Source organism: Dreissena polymorpha, chromosome 13 (assembly GCF_020536995.1).
Source record: "Dreissena polymorpha isolate Duluth1 chromosome 13, UMN_Dpol_1.0, whole genome shotgun sequence".
Classification (NCBI taxonomy): Eukaryota; Metazoa; Mollusca; class Bivalvia; order Myida; family Dreissenidae; genus Dreissena; species Dreissena polymorpha.
The window spans coordinates 11,827,122-11,848,859 of record NC_068367.1 but is presented as its reverse complement, the minus strand read 5'-3'; the positions used below and the strand labels follow the sequence as shown (position 1 = coordinate 11,848,859).

General features: G+C 34.9%; 1 protein-coding gene across 4 annotated transcripts in view; it reads left to right on the top strand.

Annotated features, from left to right (window-relative positions):
* Positions 1-21,738, top strand: part of LOC127856292 (nephrin-like) — an 83,633-nt gene that overhangs the window by 7,955 nt on the left and 53,940 nt on the right. For all 4 annotated transcript variants that reach the window (XR_008037946.1, XR_008037947.1, XM_052392402.1 and 1 more), the window contains exons 3-7: positions 15,296-15,628; positions 15,789-16,085; positions 16,204-16,497; positions 16,947-17,231; positions 17,856-18,155. Coding sequence is in view for 2 of the 4 variants with exons in the window: in XM_052392402.1 (XP_052248362.1) it covers positions 15,296-15,628; positions 15,789-16,085; positions 16,204-16,497; positions 16,947-17,231; positions 17,856-18,155 (1,509 nt within the window). In the remaining 2 variants the exon portion in view is untranslated. The remainder of the gene's footprint in view (positions 1-15,295; positions 15,629-15,788; positions 16,086-16,203; positions 16,498-16,946; positions 17,232-17,855; positions 18,156-21,738) is intronic.

The window sequence follows — 21,738 nt, the reverse complement described above, 5'->3', positions numbered from 1 at the left end:
CTTTTTTAACGTGAAACTTTTGGGAATTTTACACAGATTCATTATATACATTATATACGGGGCCTGTTCCTTAATTGCGTAGACAAAAATAGCTACAGAATAACATCTATTAATTTTTAAACAATATTTTCAAGGTTTACTAAAAATGGACTATTTATGGATTGTATTCCAAAGTTTGAGACAACATTACTAATAATAATAGCACAAAGTTAATTTGGTAATAGATCCCAACGGTTCAAATGGCACAGGCAAATTCTATTTCACGTTCAGAATGTCAGAAACATCACTGTATTTTTAAGTTAAAACCATGCTGATAAAAACATGTCTGATGGTATGTCACCCTTAATCTGTACTGTGTTAAGCCTTTCCCTGATAGACCTCTTATCTGATTTGCCGCTCCGGGCAAATACACGTCATTCTGTTCTGATTACAGTGACTGCATATACAGCTGATAAGCCTGACTACACCATCTCTATAGGGTTATTGGACAAATATTGGAAAAATTATCAACTGCTACGCCAGTTTTGTGTAGGCTTAACTATCACTGACTTCCTTTCATTTCACATCATTTGTGTCAATGTCCAGATTGTAAGGAAATAAATTTTCCTTTCAATCATATACATGTAAAATCTGTTTTGTAAACAACGCATAAGAAATGTATGAAAAAAAACAAAGAAGACATACTTTTTGTCAAGTAAAAAAGAATTTATTCAGTATTTATTTACAAACCACATGCTTTCAATTCATATTAATATAACACAATTAATAATAAAATACAATTATCATCTATATTTACATAACACAATAACAGCATTGACCCAAGCTTAACAAATAGCTGGGTTGCAATAAACTTTAATTTGCAAACATGAAACTACTGTTTACATTAGTTAGAAGTTTTTTACAGCTCATTGTTTTTAATTATGACTATTAAGTGTGATTTTTTCAAATTATAATGTTACATGACAAGTGATAAAATTAACTATATTTATAGTTCATGGTTAATACAAATTTCAATTTAAAATAAATTATTACTTTAAAGTTTTTTTTTCATAATTATAAAACAATATAATTTGAAGAAATAAAATATAGTAGCAATCTATGAATAGCTTAATAAAAACGAAATTAAAAGTGTCATTACAAGTACAGTCATAAATTATGACAGATTGTGATACCTCACAAACATCCATACCGACACAGGTAGACACTGTAAGTAGCACAACCATACTTCGTATCCTTCTGCTGCTTCAGGTATCGGGTGTGGTACTTGCATGCCCTGTCATGTCATAGAGTCAAAACAAGACATGCCCCCCATGTAAGCCTGTGTTTACAGGATGAAGGCATTCACGATGCAGCAATTGCAAATAAACCAGATGATGTGTTGTCAGTACTTCTTGGAACAGAGCCCAACATCAAACTTAGCCCGGTACTGATCATGCAGGTCGACATCACCCATAAACATGTTGTGCATGTACACAGTGTGTGGCTGCTGAAGGTGCAGGACATTGGCTCTGCATCGTCGCTGTTCAGGCATAATGAAGGTGGGTTGGCTCAATGTGGACAAGTGATGTACAAGTCGCTTGTCATTCCACACAGTGTCAGTCAGGTTGGTGTTGTCCTTCTTCAAGATCTTGCAGTTGCCGCGCTATCGTACCTCTGTTGATTTCTTCCACTGACTCGGGAATTCCTTCATTTTGACCCTAACTGTCTTGCAGACGTAAAGCACATTCTCCAGGATTTGCTTCATCAGAAATACCTGTGAAAAAGTTGACGAAAACAACCAACGGAATGAGTGGTAAATGTGGTCTACCAGCCTCATCACAACATTGTGGACACGTCCGTGGTTCTGTCTGGTTGTTCTGTTGCCCCAGGTATAACTCAAAACTGGCAAGAAAGGCTGTCTTGGCTTCGCAGAGCGTCCACGCCTTAATTCCCCTTTTTTCACTTGGCGGGCATGTACTGTCGGAAGCTGATTTGGCCGGTGAATGCTATGATTGCCCCGTCATCTTCGACGTCCTTGTTGATAGTGTAGAGCTCCTGGAAGGTCCGGCTACCGCTGTCCATGACAGGTCGCACCTTGAAGAAATGGTCATATCCTGGCTCTCCCCTTCCTGGCTCAGTAAACGGGTCCGCAACATGCAAATGCTGCACCATCTTCTGCAACCTGTTGCACGTCATGGTGTTGGTGATTCCAGCATTTCTGATGAAGAGATCTGTCGACCATAACAACTCGGCATTGGAAAGCGTGTTGATTTTAACCAGGATATTGATGACAAGGAATGCCCGCATCTCTTCTTTAGTGGTGTCCTGCCATTTAGCGTCCATCGGGGAGTCCGGCTGCCCCATCTTCCAAGCAAAGTAGCTGTTTGTGTACTCCACAATAGACTGAAGCAGCTGTGGAGTAAACAGCAGCCAAAAGTAATTTAATCCCACTGCTAGGCGTGAACCAGGCTGCGTGTTGAACTCATCAAACTGAAACTTATAAAACAAAACAGCTTTTTATTTACATAATTATTATATTATTATCGACATAATTTTTTATCTTAATTATTAACAAATATAACATAAAATTTAATATTATTAATAATATGATCTTGTCATTGGTAATATTTTATTTTAAATAATCTAAATGTATTAAGTTGATTTATGTTTAGGGCATACCGGTAGATATAATTGGGTGGTAGCAGTTGAGTTACTAATGAAAATAACTTGTTTTGACATTTTGAAATCTGTTCAGCAATAGATCTAGGTTATGATTTTGTTTCATCATATATTTTGTGCAGACGCACCCTCATTTGACTGAAGTCATCTGTCCAATTATCAACGGCAGCCTAATCAGGAAAATTGTCATCATCGGACAAATCCCCAACTTCAATATCATAGTCAAACACTGAGAAGCAAGAAAACTCAGACTCATCAGTCACTTTCAAATAATTGATCTAAGTAATCAGCCATAGTAACACAATAAATCTGTGCAAATAATACGAGGATATAACACTGAAATAGAAGCGTATGCTAATGCAGTAGGAAATGCAATCCCATCTTAAACTATAGAATTTTATACTGTAACATTAGTTAGCGAATCGTTTGATTTGTCGGCATATTGTTTCAGACTAAATGCAGTTTTCAGATCATAATCTATGTGCTTTATTACTCGAGCTTGTTTGTTTCTTAACACGTGTTGGGATGCCCAAACAAGCACAAAGTGGCTGGGACCTGTGTTTTTTATCCCTAAATATTAGATAAGCACTTGCAATATTAAGTATTATGTTCGTCAGTACAAAAGGTCTACTGAAACCGCTGACTGCATCTTTGTTTTAATGCCCAATCAACGTCGTCTGTTAAAACAATGATTGTATAGGTCAGTTAACATACCGCAGAAGTTCACCCTGTTAATTCTCGTATATGATCTCGGAAACCAGACTTGTTTTAAAAAATTAAAATAACGATATTTATTGTTATAAGATTTGGTAAAAACAAATTAGAACCAAACCAACATACACAGACAAATTTATGACAAATTAAATTTAAAAAAATGTTGGTTTATCAAAAATTCGCTTTAACTTTCTCCCGATTTTCCAGAAGATGACTTGTACATGTTGCATTAAATCTCAATATAAACGAAGTTGTTTATTGGTCGTTGTTAAATAATATGAACTGTACATGGCGCTTTTTTGTGCAATGAGTATGCAGTAAAATAATTGTTCCAATATTGAACGAACTAAAAGATAATAATGATACAGCATGTTTGATTTTTATTTCATTCAGAGGAAATGGCAATTCCAAATCATTTGTGAGATACACCGATACTTTAATGGAAATTCACTTAGAAACTTTTAATGTTGTCTGCGCTCCGAAGATTTTGTGTAAAAATAAATACACCCACGCCAATGTTCGCGCGCTTTTAACCAGGACAAAAGATGGACACACAAATATCATGGCCATATACATGTATATATTTGTGGGTGGAATTTGTAACACAACATTAACTTTACACGACGCCGCACATCGCATCAGGTAATTTACGCATTTTGGAATACCCTTGTCCTGATTGGACGCTAATTTCCTAAAATCTTTGTATAGAATATTTGCCGTCATTAATTTGACACTAAAGAAAAATAGCGAATGTTTGTGTTAATTAAATTTTTGAGCACTTGTGTCGTCAATATTTACCAGAATGTTCGTTTAAAAAACGGAAATCGGGCATATACAGGATTATTGTGTAATGGATAGAGACGGGAGAAGTGGAATGTATGCGGTTATCAATAGAGACGGTTATAAACGTATCTATAGGCTTAAGATTATAAGCATCTATGCGGCAAAGGGTTAATCGTTGAATATGTCATTAAAATAAATCGTTTCGTCTTTTATCATACACTGACAGCAGCAATAATTTAACAATCAAACAATCATTAACAGTAACACCAAGACCAGATTGACAACCTTAAACAAGTATGAACCCCTTACAACTTTGTTGTGCGTGGGTATAATAGATTAAACTTATGAACACAAAGCAATATCAATGGCGTTTGAAAAAGTAAATTTAACAATTTACAGCCAGATTGGCGCGAGGAATGCTGCAGGCAGCGTTGAAAGCACGAAAAAGAAGCCAATCTCTTTTCGCTGGTAAATTTTCGGATATGGTCGTGGGAAATTTGCATGGAATATAATGTCACAAAAAATAAAAATGAGCATTTTGTATCTCTTAAAATCTATATTTCAAGACCACATCTAGCGTTGAAATTTTGGCTATTGCTATAAGGAACACGGATTATAATGGGTTAATTTTATTTTACAAATTATTTTATGAAATATTCGTTAATTTTTAGTATTTATGGGGCTTTAATATTTTGTGTAGCATCCTCTATGGGTTGTCTACTAAGTTTGTTCAAATCATACCACTAGGGTTAAAATGACCATACTCCGAAAGTTTGTGCTACCGAAGTGAAAATTGTCCAATCTATATGATGCTTGGTCAGAATATTTGTTTTAATGATATCTCAGCTGAGTTCGAAAATGGATTCCAGATGGTCGAATGTAGCAACGCAAGAAATTTTCACCAATTGTTGGTATACACAATTTATTGCATTATTCTTATATAGGGTCAAGCAATGTACATATTACGTTTTATCAATGCTGTTTGAAACTTGCCTACTAAGACAGCTGGCATTGACAAGAACTTGCCCTGATTCTACTCTTGCATGGGAAATCCGTCAGTCGTTGAAAGCTAGGCTAGTATGTATTATTTGATGACTTATAAATCTGCAGACGAATAACGTTCAGAGCCAAAAACACACAAAAACAATACTTAACAAAAACTCAAAATTATGCATATGATATTTCAATTAATTCTCAATAAACTTTAATGACTTGCATTTTTCAAAGCAATTCTTCCCAAAATTGATGATAATTGTGTTGAAGATTTTTTGGGGGAGTAAATATAGTAAAGTGACTTTTTGGTTATATTTCTATCTAAAGAAACAATTGAGACCCAGGATCTCATGTTGAACATTTATATATCACTTAAGGAGATGGGGCACTGTTTGAATATATCAACGAAGTGGCAAGTGGATTTAGATTAAGAATTAATGCAACTTTTACAAACCATTTCTTGAAACTTGGGCCGTGAAAATGGAGGTTAATTTCTGTGAATGATAAACATTTAAATGACTGGTTTACTGTCATTGTGACATACAAAAGTATTGATTTGCTTAGTTTGAATAGTCGGGCTTGATTGGGCCATGAAACACAAATGCATTTAGTGTTTTTCTAAGCTACATTACAATAATACAACATCTATTGACAGCAATGAATGAAAGCATTAATAAAAACCATTGGATGAATGAAATGTTGGAGTCTTGTGTCCAAAAACTAGGTTACGAGTTCAAATCTTAGAAAAAACATTATTTTCACTCTCAATGCCACATTTATGACTCAATCATAATACAACATTGTCAGACTGTTTGAACCAGGGTCAGTTTTCACAAAAACTAGTTCACCAGGTCAAATCTTAGAAAAAAAACAACGTATGACCCCTTAAGCAATTGGTGGCCACATTGTTCGTCCAATTTGGATAAAACTTGGTCTTTACCTTGACAATATCTTGGCTTAGTTCAAACATGGTTTGAGTGCATGGCAAAAAAGTTGGTCATGAGGTTAAATATTTGAAATACCTTGTAACCACTTAAGAGGCCACATTTTTACTCATTCACGATGTTTTTTTGTCACACTGCTTATTTTAACAATATTTGGACACATTTTTTGCCTTGTCACGTTTGTCCTTAAATTAGTTCAACAGGTTAAATATTTGGAAAAAAGTTTCCACTATGTAGGCCACATTTAAAATTTGATCATGTGAGGTCTAAAACTAGCTCACCTGGTCAAATCTTATGTTGTTACTACTCTATAGACCGTATTTATGACTGAAACATGATGAAAGGTCCAAATGTTTGTCTTGACAATACATACTTTAGTTCAAATCTGGGAAAGATCTTACCACACACAAGATTACCATGTCAAATCTGAGAGAAAAGTCCTATAGAGAAAATTCATGACTAAACCTTGATGAAACTCGGAAAGAATATTAATGTTGACATTATGTAGGCCAAGCTTGAATTTGGGTCACATGGGGTCAGAAACTAGGTCACAAGGTCAAGTCTTTTACAAGAGTGCTTCAGGGCCATCATGTCCCTATTTTTGTATTAACAGTTCTAAATGCAGAAATGTGAGGTTATATGATTTAAAAAAAAATATGTTTACTGCAAACAGTGCAGTTCATGCACAGGCAAGATATTAGGTCAGGACAAGTGGATTTTTAAAGTACTTGCCCTAGTAGACAAGTTGGGTATAAAATTAACATACAGCCCTTCTAGTATAATTCATATTTAGCTTTTAAGTTTAAAAAGTTAAGTTTTACGTAATACCATGTTCAACACAACATAAAGCTTGTTAACCATGTTTTCAACGAAGTTAAAGATCGTGGTATCTTTAATGAGGTATGGCAGGCAGGCAAAGAAAGCAAAACTAAACATGTGGTTTCCAGTTGATAACTTTTGTTTGCATGGAATAATCAGGATGAAACTTTAGCAAGCTTGCAATGAGACCAAGCTTGGGATTGTATTTGGGGCTAGTCGAGTCAAGGTCAAGGCCACTTTTACTAAAAGTAGAAGAAACAGGTGCCATTTAATAACTTGAATATGGATGAAAGTATTATGCTGAAGTTTTGTTTGTAGATAGCTTTAATGAATACCTTGCTTGGGATAGCATTTGGAACCTATCAGAACAAGGTCAAGATCCCTTTAAAAAAAAGAAAAACAGCAAACAGGTCACGAAATTTAGTTTTGCCTGCGGAATGCTTACATTGTGACAAAGCTTGGATTCGCATTCAAAGGCAATTTTGTCAAGTTCTCTGTTGGTAAAAATAGATAACTTGAGGCTGGATCGAGGTTTTGCACAAACATATTGTGAGTTGGTAGCTAACATGCAAACCTAGTATAAGATTGCACAATAATTCAAATTAAGTTGCGGTATTTTTCCAAAATATAAGATGCAACTTTGTCTTGCTGTTTTCATTAAACAATTTCATTTTACAACAAAATTGGCTGCACACTACTTATCAAATACTATTGGAGTACTTGGTTAACGAACAAGTGTACAGTAATATATCTAATTTGTAAATGTAATATAATATCAAATACAAAGTAGTTTTCCGATACATTTATTTTAGGATTTTCTAAACGCTTTTCCAGAAACATGACACTTAATGTTGTATAACCCAAAGGCACTTAATGTGCAAACAGTTATGAATCAGCTAATTGTTAATGCTGCATAACTTGATGGAGTGACAAGGCATCCATTGAATAGTGCATTGAGATTTTATTCCGCTATTAAACAAATCCACAAAATATACTAATTAATAAGAAACATTCAGTAATTTTCAAGTTCTTAAATATTCAAGTCCAATAATTAAACATACCGACGGGGGCCTGACCCTTACAAGCCTGCCCTGCGATTCGCAATTAAAATGAATCTGATGTCTATCACAGCTGAAGTTTATCTGAACCCCTTGAATATATTAAATGGTTGCAAATAGTTTTGTAGTTACAACAAACCTATGTCGCTCTTGGATATAAGAAAGCCGTGACCCACAACAAATGCACGGGTCTCGCGGATATCATAATATTTTGTTGTGAAATCAGATCAATTTTGTAATAACAAATATACTGTTATATCAAACTTTTCATAGGTAAATATATGGATCATATGAATAGGATGTTAATGTTTACTCTGAATGGATTAGTGATGCAATCACAAATTTGTTTAAATAAATACGGAATATTACGCTAGACAATTAATCCAAGAGTTTGTATCACTCGAGTGGCTTGTGTGATGACGTATCACACGAGAGGCGGAGCCTCGAGTGTGATGCGAAATAGCACAAGCCACGAGAGTGATACAAACTCTTGGAACAATTGACTAGCGTAATATTCCTTTTATTATATACAACAACTAACGCAAACAGTTAACAATTGTATTTTTTACTTTAACAAAACTGACAAAACAATGACTAAAACGGTATGCCATATTTTATTTAATACGCGTATGAATTTAGTTTATGTAAATTAACGTGTAAACATTAGAACCGGGAAAACACAGGTTTCCGACACGCTTACCTAAATGCCATCGTTAATCCAATGTTTATAACAATAAAGTTGACAACTTTAATCCGATGTTTATAACAAAAAACGTTGAAACAATATGCACTTCCACTTCTAACTTCCATGTCTTTATCGAAACTTATTTTAAACCACACTATTTTATTGTATTCCTATCGAAATATACATTTATGTATGATAACACACACTCCAAAATACGTTTTGAATTTGTTAGATGTTTTTAACGAATAGTTTACTGTTAAAAAACACCACGTCCGACAGGTTCTTTAATTCCATAGAGTTAAGATGAAACTATTGTGTTTCGTCACAGAAATGACGTTACACGATGTACTACGTAATATATTTCGTAATATAAATTGTTTCTATTTTCGGTGCGCGTAATGTGACGTCATTAAATGGGTCGAAGTAGTTCGGCTAGTATGGTAATACGGAATTGGAAACAGCGAGTAGCGTAATACAAGATTTTTTATTTCAACGATTGATACAACCTGTATTTTGATAAAAGCATTAAACATGTATATAATAAAACTAAATATGTGTATAATAAATTGGTAAATTTTATAACAAAAGTTTTTGTTTGAATTCAGAGTTTATTATATAAACATTTGATCAAGATTGTATTATCAAAGTGGACACACGAACAAACATGACTTTGATGTTTGCTAAATTTATGTTATAGTATTTACCAGTTAGGTAAATAAAATAACCCTGTGTCAGTGTAGATGGATAATTTCACTGGTTTTGTGGCATTTTGTTGACTTTCTTAGCTCACCTGAACCCAAAGTTCTCAAGGGTAGCATTTAGGAGACCGTGATGTCTGTTGTCCATTAGTGCATGTATGTGGTGTGTGCATTTCTTCTTCTTGTAACTTCTGCGCATTAACCCATCAAAAAAAATTAACTAAACTTCATAGGAAATTTAGGAATGATTGTTCAGTGACCCTCTTTCAAAGTTGTTCACATTGTCTGGACCATTGCATATGTAGGTCATTAATTGTCTGGTCAATTGTATATTTTGGTCAACAATTGTCTGGTCCGATGCATCAATTATGTTGGTCACCTATTGGCTGCACCATTGCATATGTTGGTCACCAATTGGCTACACCATTTCATATTTTGATCACCAGAGCTCAAAATATTTTTCTAAGCGAAAAATTGATTAAAAAAAAACTTCTCTAAACATGGGTCAGAGTTTTCAATATTTGTTGTGTTACATTGTCTAGGGTTCCTCTACATAGTTTTCTTTAATCATGACCCTGGGGTCAAAGCTTGTCACTACCCCAGGGGTCACAATATAGCAAAATGACTTTCTTTTTTAAAACAACTAGAGCAAGAGATGTAATGTTTGACATGTAACATCCTATGGGTATCTTCTGCCAAGTTTATTTTCAAATAATGTACCTAGGGTTAAAACTTACCCTGCCCTGGAGCGAGCTAACTTGTTTCCCTTTAAAAAATTAATCAACTTAGTTCAAGAGTTAAATAAACATCCTTGTCACCATAAAGTAGAAAAGACAGCATTCAGGTGATTTAAATTAACATTGTTGATTATAGGATATATTAATTTTACAACACTAATTTCAACACATTTACAAATAGCGTTGTTCCTCGCCCCTTTAGGAACGGTACCAATACTGGTTAAATTGGGAAAATAAGTGGTTTTAAGCATAATAGGGAATTCCTATCACTTTCTTCAAAGATGCACAAACCATAAGTAGCATCGATAAACTTGAGACAAATTGGATGCTTATTATTATTGACTTGTTTTAATGTCAGACAATCATGTTTTTATGATAAATTTTTATTCCTTATGAAGAAATGTGCATCAAAGAAGCAGGTTTGAAATATTGCCTTCCTTTACCGAGTTATCTTTACAGACAACACATAAATCCATAGATTGTTTAATACATCGTTCTCTATTAAAAGATTAAATAATTTATAATTTAATCTAGGATTTTGTACTTTCACTTCAGTTTCTCTTCTTTACCATTTTGACTAAAATAATCAGTTATTTAATAAGGTTTGTTTTCAGAAAACGTGATTTGTTATGTACATGTACCATAGATATTATAAGGCATGAAGATCAAACTTGATATTGTATTGAGATAATTGTTGAAATGTATTTGTGTTTTTTGAAGTTGTTTGTGTGTTAGCTCACCTGAGAATGTACTGTGAGTCACAGATGATCGCCTAGGGTCCATGGTCCTCTTGTTCTTGGAAACCTTGAATTGAGAATAGTAGGCAGTCATTTGGGAAAATATATACTTTTTGAGATTAGGAATGGGGAGGATTTGTGTACTCAATTTTGAAAACACAAACACTTATATTATGACATTGTAAAGTAACGCTTTAAATTCAGAGTGCCAGAATATTTTCACAAAGGAAGCTCCTGACCTTTGTGTATACTAAGGGCATTAACTCAAAGACGGAATAAAGTTCTAACCATATGATTTGATAACAAAATGTACACATACATGTAGACGTTCTTGGTTTTACTCAAATATACTATGACAGATTTACGACAGTTTCACTCGCCCATTCTTCACACTGAATGCCTAATGTTAGAGTATTTTATTGACATGTGGAAACTCGTTTTACATCTGTTATGAACAAGTTCAATGGTCTCAAATGGCATAAAAGACACATCAAAGCATGGATTATGACAAAAGGATGATTTGTTAATATAAATCCTACAAACTATAAAAAGTAAGATTTTAACATAAGATGTCATACACAAACACTAATTTGTAATATTCATGGCTAGGAAGTAAAAAGTTTATTAAATTTAGATATAGTTGTCCTTAAATTATTGAACTGCAGAAAACCTCGGTTTGGAATAAAATAAATCACATTTCCACATCAAAAAAGGTGGGAAAGCTTTGTGATCGCCTATTTTCCCTCCGTCGTAATAGATCATAAACATATTCAGCGCGTGTCAATTTTCCTTGTGTCACCATAGTGAAACATTATAAGCACTCTAGATCGAAGTCTTATTCTTCGTCCAATCCAATGTTCATGAAACTTGGTCAGAACCTGTGTGATAATGAAATCTTGGTGGAGTTTGAGCTAGGCCACGTTATGTCAAAAAGTGGGTCAAATTAAAGAGAAAGCTTGTTAAAACTATAAAAATCACATGAATAGTTCCATCTTCAACTTGGTCGACATAGGTTCTTATGACATGTCGACCGAACTCATAAATGGTTTCTGTTCATTGAAAAACATAGAACCACAACAGGGAGGCAGTTATACTTATTTGGCTCTTGCGAAACTTTGTTTATACTCTGTCGGCCACATTGTATGTCAAATCTGCACTAAACTTGTTCAGAACATTTGAAAGCTTGGTTCTAGACGTTGTCACATGAGGGTACAAAACTAGGTCAAATAAAAAAGCTTTTTAGAAGTCACATTATAAAGCCATCTTCCTGAAACTTGGTCAGAACATTTGTTCTAATGATTTATTAGGGAAGTTCACAAATGGTATTCTTCCATATACAAATATGGCCGCAAGGGTCTGTGCAGTTTTTCTTTTATGTCTTTATGAAATATGGTCAGATATCTTCGTCCGTCAGTGTGTGCTTTTCTTAAAAAAATATCATATTGAATCACTGGGCAGATGTTAATGAAACTTGACAACAATGATCCTTTGGGTACCCTCTTTCAGAGCTAAATATAGATTTTTAAAGTGGAAACTTAAATAGCAAGGCTCAGAGGCTTACTATTTTTTACATAGTAAAGTGGTCTTCAATAATGTTTGTTGAGCATATGTGTCAGGCGTCAGCATTCGACTGAACATGGAAGTCACCTGTTTTCTAAAAAAATGAATACTTTTTTGAAACCACAAGGCCCAGAGGTTTGGTATTAATCACGTAACATTGAATGGTGGTCCTTAACCAAGTCTGTACAAAATATGCCACAATAGTTTAATTTTGCCCCGCCCTTAAGGTTATTTGTTTCCCTAATATGTATTAAGAGAAATCTTTAAAATCTTTTCTGAATCCACATGGCTCTGAGGTTTTGTATTTTTCCTGTCCTTACATGGTACGCCTCTACTAAGCTTGTTCAAATCATGCCCCTTGGGTCAAATTGTTTGTTTTTCTTATTTATACAGTGGCCACTTAAAAGGCCCTAAGGTTAGGTTTTTGTCATAGAATTTCTTTTTTCAAAGTTTTTTCAAATTAAGCCCCAGGGGTCAAAATTGGCCCTGCTATTAGGGTTACGTGTTACATATGTATATGGTAAAATATTTAGACATCTGTGAAACTGCAAGACTGTATGGTATTAAGCTTGTTTCATCTAATGTTGGTCCTGTACGATCTTGATTACCTCACATGAGCACACTGCGTTTCAGATAGTGTGATGTCTTTTTCAAACAACTTCTCTTGAACTGATTGGCACATTTTAACAAAATTTCAAAGGAATGGTTCTCGGCTCTCATTGAAAGTTCTTTAAATCGTTCTGATTCGTTGCATATGTAAACACATTAGATAAAAATAGGTTTTATTGATGAAAACTATACAATTATATAATATGAAACCACAAGGGTGAGGGGTTAAATATTTAGTGTGTACCATCATTTAGTGATCCTCTAATAAGTTTGTTCAAATAATGACCGTGTAGTCAAATAAGTCCACATCGCCCGCGTAACATGATTATGAAAGACTTAAATAGAATATAACTTTCAAAATCTTCTCTAAAACAACAAGGCCCTCAGTTGTCATATTTTCTATCTTACATCATATAATTGTTCTCTACCACGTTTACTCAAATCATGCCCCGTTGGTCAAAATTGATCCTGCCCTGGGGTAAACTTGTTGACTTTACAGGGATAAAGTGAAAAGTTGAAAAATCGTTTCCTCTGTAACTAAAAGACCCAGGGGTTTGATAAATTACATGTAACACTGCATAGTGGCCCTCTAGCAAGTTTGTTAAAATCAAACTTTGCACCACCCTCTTGATTAGTTAAAAACATGTCCCTTATAGTTAATAGCTCCTTTTATTTGAATATAGTGAACTCGTCTCCTCTGAAACGAAATCCCACAGAGATTTGGTATATGGCAGATAACATCATATTGTGGTCCATAACAAAGTTTTAGCAAATCATGACTCTGGGCCCAAACTGGGGATACCTAGTTTGCACTATATGCATATAGTAAAAACTTAAAATTCTCCTACAATATCGTAACACATATAAATTTTATATAAATTATATGGTGGTCCTCTACCATGCAAACACAGAACTAATGCACGTACAATACAGCATTTTGAAATACTACCATAATGTCATGCAGACTAACAAAACTATTGGAAGCCACACTTATTACAAAACAAAACAAAATCTGCACACATTAGTTCTTATAAATCGCAAATGAGATCTAAAGCATCATTGCATGTCCCTGGTATGGTGACACATAGCTTTCGCACTGCACGTCCAGATAGTGACCTTATATTTGGTGTGTGTGTCTACCTACATGACTTAAAGATGAAGTGTGAGTTTTGTTCCGGTCCATGAGTTTTTGGCGAAATTATGGGCCTTGGACTTATAAACTTTATCCGTCTGTCTGTCCGGCATTCTGTTTCCCGCAGATTTTTTAACAACGCTTGACGAAATTGAACTGCATTTTGGTATGTGAGTCCACCTTCATGACCTTTAGATGAAGTGTAAAATTCGTTCTGGTCTGTTGAATTTTGACGAAGATACGGGCAACAGTGTTTTAAATGGAGATAATTTTAACAAATCATTTTGCAGGTACTGGTCATTTTTGATATGGGAAGTCATATTTTTCCGTTTTTGTATTTGATTTTTGGAGAAGTTATAGGCCTTGGACTTATCTGTATTATAACCTTTTTCTGGTGTTTTTATAGGTCTCCGATATTGAGCTGATTTTGGGTATTTGAGTCTACCTACATGACTTACAAATGAAATGTGAGGTTCGTTTCGGTCCATTGATTTTTGGCTTACTAATGGGATTTGTTTTCTCTAAAATGGCTGGTGTGGGACTTCAAAGCGCAGTAGGGGGCATTATGTTCCCTAAACGCAGCTTTTGTTATTTATGTTTTTATGGATTCTAGTTTGTTGGTTCTTTTTTTATACTAAATGTGTTTCTGATGTAACAATTAACCCTGTTATCCAGTTAATGTTAACACCAGAAGTAATCAATTATTTCTACACCATTGTTTTGAGTGGTGATCATTCGAGCTTTAAATCACCAAATTACATTTATCAATTGTCATTTATTCGCTTTAGATACTGTAAAGATCAATTACTACTAACTGTGTAACAGTTTGGAACTCCACACATTTCCCACTTGTTTGGATCTGTCTGACATACAAAATAAAAAGGATAAAAAATCGAATTCTAATTTTATTTTTAATTCCTATTGCTCACTCTGTTGACATTATTTTTATTTTTATTCCATCCTCCTATCGAAAGTGTTACTCAAACGTCCTGTTTTACAACATTTTATAAAAAAACCTGTGACCTCATGAAGGCTACGTTAACATCTTTTGATTATTGATATAGTTAGTTTCTAACTGTTGAAGCTGTGTTTTAAATGTGACATTCCAACTCATGATATTTTAAGAAGAATATCATATTATTATATATTTACAACTCCACTTTTCCAGTTCAAATATCGAGTGTGACAATTTCACCGTCATCTGATACTGTGCGGGTTGTTGAAAACTCTGACCAGACATTCACTTGTAAAACTTCCTGGGGGAAACCTGCTGCAACTGTAACATGGTACAAATCATCTGAGATCATGGGATCATCTGAGGTTGCTATCACGACAGGTATAGTGTCTTCACAAAGTATCCATCAAGATAGGACAATCCAGGTGACCAGTACACTGACATACACAGCTAGTAGGACTGACAATGGTTACAGAGTGTTCTGCGATGCAACAAATGGTGGCGTTGCCGTGCAGTCAACTACCAGGCCTCAGTTGGACATATTATGTAGGTATCTCTATACAGTTTTAATAAGGTTGTTATCTGTAAGGGTGAGAATTTGGGAAAAAGCATTAACATACTCAAATATACATAGACATATCAATTGTTGTTACCGGTAAATAAGAATTATATGCTTATCTTTTAACTGTTTAGTACATGTTTGTAGATCTACCTAGCGATGGTCCAGTTATACAAGCTTTGCCTGGTGCTGGTGTGTACAAGATGATACGTGGCTCTTCAACCCAGCAACGACTGACCTGCTCTGTTACTGGTGGTTATCCACTGCCCACTCTGTCCTGGAACTGCTATGATGGTACACACAATGGTTCTACGCAAGGTGACATTGTCTCACTGACTGTGTACTGGACTGCCGACATGAATGTAGACTCTACCTGTACCTGTACTGCATTTCAATCTGGATCAACATGGACGAGGAATAAGTCTGTTTCGGTCACAGTACTATGTAAGGTTAATTTATGTTTGTTTGATGGTTTAACATAAATAACATATTACTATTATTGTCTGATCGTAATTTGTAGTGTTTGATTAAATGTATGGTATATCGCAAACGTATGCTTCAGACTCACCATCTCGTCCAAGCTGTAGTGTTGGTTCTGCCACAGTCACCAACGGCACTGTCAGAGTTATAAGAGGCAAGAAATTTGATATCTCATGCAGCGCAATTGCTAACCCTTCACCAACCTACATATGGACGACCCCACCTGATGGAAACACAGTTAACAATCCAGAGCTGTCTGTACCCAACATACAAACTGGAGGCACATACAGTCTGTCAGTGCGTAACATAATGGAGCCAACAACGGGAGAGATTGAGTATGGTTTTGCAAATTCAACATTCAACATTGATATACTTGGTAATTTCTTTTACATTCATACGTTATCACCAATACATTAATTGAGTGCATATTGCAATTAAGACTCTGACGGAAAGTTTTGATAGACTCAAATATAATCAATATGTGAATATTAATTTTGACGCTGTGTTTCTATTTCCTAATGGTAGCACAACTGTCACTGGTGAATGGTATCTTTGAACTTCCACCTGACATTATTAACAGTGTGTAGTTGTATGGATCTACTGTGTTATTTCTCGTATATTCTTTATAGAATAACTTGTTTTAAACGATTCCTTATAAATATTTGCTTGGTTCATACTTTGCATGTGTATAAAATGTGGATGTAAATCATATTGTATTGTGGTAAATATATATCTGATTGGATATAACAAGAAAGCCTGTTTAAGTTATCTTTACTATAAATAATATTTTTGTACTTGTTCATGGCATGTTTGTATAAATCTTAGAATCTCCATCTGTACCTATATTCTACTATGGAACCTCATCTTCTGGTACTGTGATACCTAACAACCACCTAGATGTTATCATAGGGACACAATTCTCTGTGACCTGTGTCGCTACTGGCAACCCTTCACCCACCTATACATGGAGTGGAATCAGTCAGACTTGGTCGACCACAGCTCAGACCAACCTTACCAAGACATGCAGTGTGGTCAATACATTAAACCAAACTGGATACAATATAGAACCCGGGACTCGCCAGGAAAACCAACTAAACTTGACAGTAATGTGTAAGTTATAGTTTACCCATGAAAACAGTTATTTATCAAAAGAAAGAAATTTGTTCCATGAAGAATTGTTACTAATAATATTAAATGATCATTAAGTGTTTTGTTGGAAACAAATGCAAATTATGTTAGCATTGCTGCTCCCCCTCCCCATAAAAAATGGTGTGGTACTTTTGTTTGATACTTTTATGTATGTCAGTTGTAGTTCAATAGCTTTTATATTATGCTTGCTATAGCTCAATTATGTATTTATTACCACAATTATAAGTGCATTGCTTGGGTATTTGTTCATAATTTGCCTTTGCAATATCTAAAATAGACCTTGTATATTGGTTTTTTTCTCAAAGAGCTACAGAAAGGGTTACAAAAACATTGTAATTGTTGAAGGCATCATATCTTAACAAATTGACTGTTAGAATTGCTGAATTATTTGTGTGGTTTAAATTCATTACTATATTAAGGAAGAGTTTAGGGGGTTTATATGGTACATACACTCTTTAAAAATTGTATGTGTATAATATGAAAAAGAAACACAAAATAATACTGGAGCATATGTATTTTATGCTGACTCGCATTATTTGTTAAGATCAATTCTATTTTATTCAGTTTTAATGCATTGCCTTGCAGTTCCTCCTGGAGTTATTGAGTGCACAGTCGGCTCGTCCAGATTTACATCTGGACTAGTGAATGTCTTACGAAATAAAGCATTTAATATACGATGTGACAGCACCAGTTTCCCTGCCCCATACAATTACACATGGACTTTACCAAATGGTGGAATTCGAATGGGACCAGAGCTCAGGGTTAATAGCATACAAGCTGTACTAACAAGCCAGTATCGAGTTACTGTCAACAACATCATGGTCCCCAGTGTAGGCCAGGCAACAACGGGCACAAATTCAACCATTCTAGATATTCAACTTTTGTGTATGTATTAAGTCACATCTTACTGTATTAAGAGCATTAATCAAAGAACATGTAAGCTATACTTCATTGCAGTTTTATGATGGCATACAGAGACTTAAGTCTGATGTTATCGCTAAGTGTTATTCTTTGCGTGTGTAGTAATAAGTATATACTGTGATGTTACACTGGCATTGGTTTCTGATACTTCCAATTTTTTGGGAAACAATTTACATTAAAACTTATGGCTTAATACTTTAACGTTTATAACTTTTATTATGCCCCCTCCCCTCGAAGAAGAGGGGGTATATTGTTTTGCTGGATGTCTGTCCGTTGGTCTGTCGGTAGACCAGTTCGTTTTTTATCAATAACTCGTCAACAAATCGAACACAGATTGGCTTGACACTTCGCAGGTGCATAGGCCTTGGACAGTAGATGACCCCTGTTAAAATTGGGGTCACTAGGTCAAAGGTCAAGGTCACTATCACAATAAGTGTGAAAATCATTTCCGATCAATAACTCTTTAACGAATTTACCGATTGACTTGAGACTACACATGTGCATTGGCCCTGTATAGTAGATGGCCCCTATTGAAATTGGGGTCACTAGGTCAAAGGTCAAGGTCACTGTCAAAATAAGTGTGAAAATCGTTTCCGATCAATAACTTAACGAATAGACGGATTTACTTGAAACTTCAAATGTGAATTGGCCTTGGACTGTAGATGACCTCTATTGAAATTGGGGTCACTAGGTCAAATGTCAAGGTCATTGACACAATAAGTGTGAACATTGTTTTCGATCAATTACTTCTTAATGAACTGACTGATAGACTTGATACTTCCCGTGTGCATTGGTCTTTGACAGCAGATGACCCCTATTGAAATTTGGGTCACTAGGTCAAAGGTAAAGGACACTTTCACAATGAGTGTGAAAATGGTTTCCGATCAATAACTCGTCAACGAATTGAGCGATTTACGTTATACTTCACATGTGGATTGGTCTTGGACAGTAGATGACCCCTATTGAAATTGGGGTCACTAGTTCAAAGATCAAGGTCACTGTGACACAAAAAATCCTGTGTCAAGGCCCTGTTTGGGGGGTGGGGCATAAGTCTCCAACTGGAGAGCTGTTGTTGGGTTAGTTTTTAAGGCAAACAGTATGTTTGTTTTGATGGTTGATGGACAACAACTTCAGATTAAACATGCTGTCCACTAGCTCCCAAAGGGTTCACCAAAGTTAATTGGAAACGATCTTGGCAACGATCTGAAATCATTCCTTTTCTGATCATATCTCTTCTGTACCTTTCTGGCATCTTCAATGCCTGATTGGAAACAAAACAGTGCCATCTACATTTTAAGTTTTAAAATTAGAATGCCAAATGTTTAATTAGGGATTGTCTTACACATTCATGGTCAAGCTCTGCCCTTTGTACACAAAAGTAGCCTTCAGCAAAATGACCGGAAATCATTGCGGCTGTAGTGGACGTCTGTGTAAAAGGAACTTTAATAATAAAATACAGATGTGGAAGTTAAGAAAATAATTATCAGCTAAGTATTGGTTAATTGGGTTATAATCAACAGTTTGCCGTTCCGATGCTAAATAATTAAATCACAAGGACAATAGCCTAAGTGGTTTGATTACAATCCTTGGAACAATCGTTAATTATTGCTTATTCCACCACAAATTTTCATATAATTAGCTCGGCTGTTCTTGGAGAAAAACCCGAGGTATAGTCATAGCCAGCTCGTCGAACGCCGGACTCCGTGTCGTGCTAAAACCTTGACATTTTGCTCTAAAATAAAAGTGCTTCCACCTACAACTTTAATACTTCAAATGTAGATGCACCTTAATGACACGCCACACCCATTTTTGTGTCACTAACTCAAAGGTCAAGGTTACTGTGACCTGTAAAAATTATGACAAGCTCTCATTTATTCTATAACTGCACCCGCAGCCGAGCGTTGGCAACCGTTATGCGGTGCTCTTGTTTTGCTGCATAATAGTTCTACTTTTTATGCCCGCCTTCGATGAAGAGGGGGTTTATTGTTTCGCTGGATGTCGAGACCAATTGGTTAATTAACTTGTGAGCGGATTTACCAATTGGCTTGATACTTCCCTTGTGCATTAGCCTTTGCCAGTAGATGACCTCTATTGAAATAGGGGTCACTAGATCAAAGGTCAAGGTGAAAATTGTTTCCGATCAATAACTTGTGAAAAGATTGACCAATTGGCTTGATACTTCCTTTATACATTGGCCTTTACCAGTAGATGCCCCCCTTATGTAATTGGGGTCACTAGGTCAAAGGTAAAGGTCACTGACGTAATTTGCTTGATACTTCTTATGGGGATTAGGGTTGGACAGTAGATGGCCCCTATTGAAATTTTGGTCACTAGGTCAAAGGTCAAGGTCACTGTAACACAAAGTGTGAAATCATTTTCGATCAAAAACTTGTCAACTGATCCACCAATTGGCTTGATACTTCTCATGTGCTTTGGCCTTGGACAGTAGATGACCCCGATTGAAATTGGGTTAACTATAGCAACGGTCAATATTACTGTCACAATAATTGTGAAAAGTGTTTCTTATCAATAACTCGTCAACAAATTGACCGATTGACTTGACACTTAAAATTTGAAATGTGAATTGGCCTTGGACAGTAGATGACCCTTATTGAAATTTGCGTCACTTGATCAAATCCATGTTTGGGGGGGGGATATATATCTCCGACCGCGCAGTTCTTGTTTAATTTGTTATCAGTTTTAGTGACGTCAGCAAGACAAAAAAAAAAATTATGTAAATTTCATTTATAAATATTGAGTGAATAATCAATGTGATGTCATATGTGTTGTTAAATAATATGAAAATATTACTATGATTTTTATCCACAATTGTGATTTAGAGTTAAAAAAAACACCTAAATAGCTACCACAGTACATATGACTTGTGTTATGTTAAAGGGGCTCATTCATTTTAATATTTTGCTGACGGTTTGGTTTTATTACTTCTATTACTTAATAATTGTTTTTTTACATTGCAATTTCTAACATTTGAGCTAATATTATGTGAATTCCAGGATTTAACTTTTATAATAGACCTATCTTATTTAATAAATTGTGTTTATTTATTACCAAAATTGAAACTTTAACACTACAATTTAAAACAGATTAAGTGGTTTATTTGGGGAACTTTTGTTAGGTCAACACAACTTTATCAATGCATTTAAAAACAACATTTCTAATTTTTAAACCTTATTGGTATGTACTATATTGCTTTAAAAAGATGATATGTCGTTTTTACATTATCGTACAGTTATTTTGAATGTTTTGTGTCATGTTGAACAGTTTAAATTGAATATAATTTTATATGTTTAAGACCATGCTGACACATGACATGGTTTTAGGATTTGAACACTTTATGATGGAATGTTTTCGTTTTCTGCATGCATTAATAGGACTGCGACTTTTACTTGACTGTTATAAAGTATCTCTATTATCTTGATGTTAGTTTTCTGTTGTGAATGCATCTTTATTTGGAAGTTAATTTACTGTTGTTCAGTGTGTGGTTCTTGTTTATGAAGTGTCTTACGTTTTGTAGAGCAGAATTATA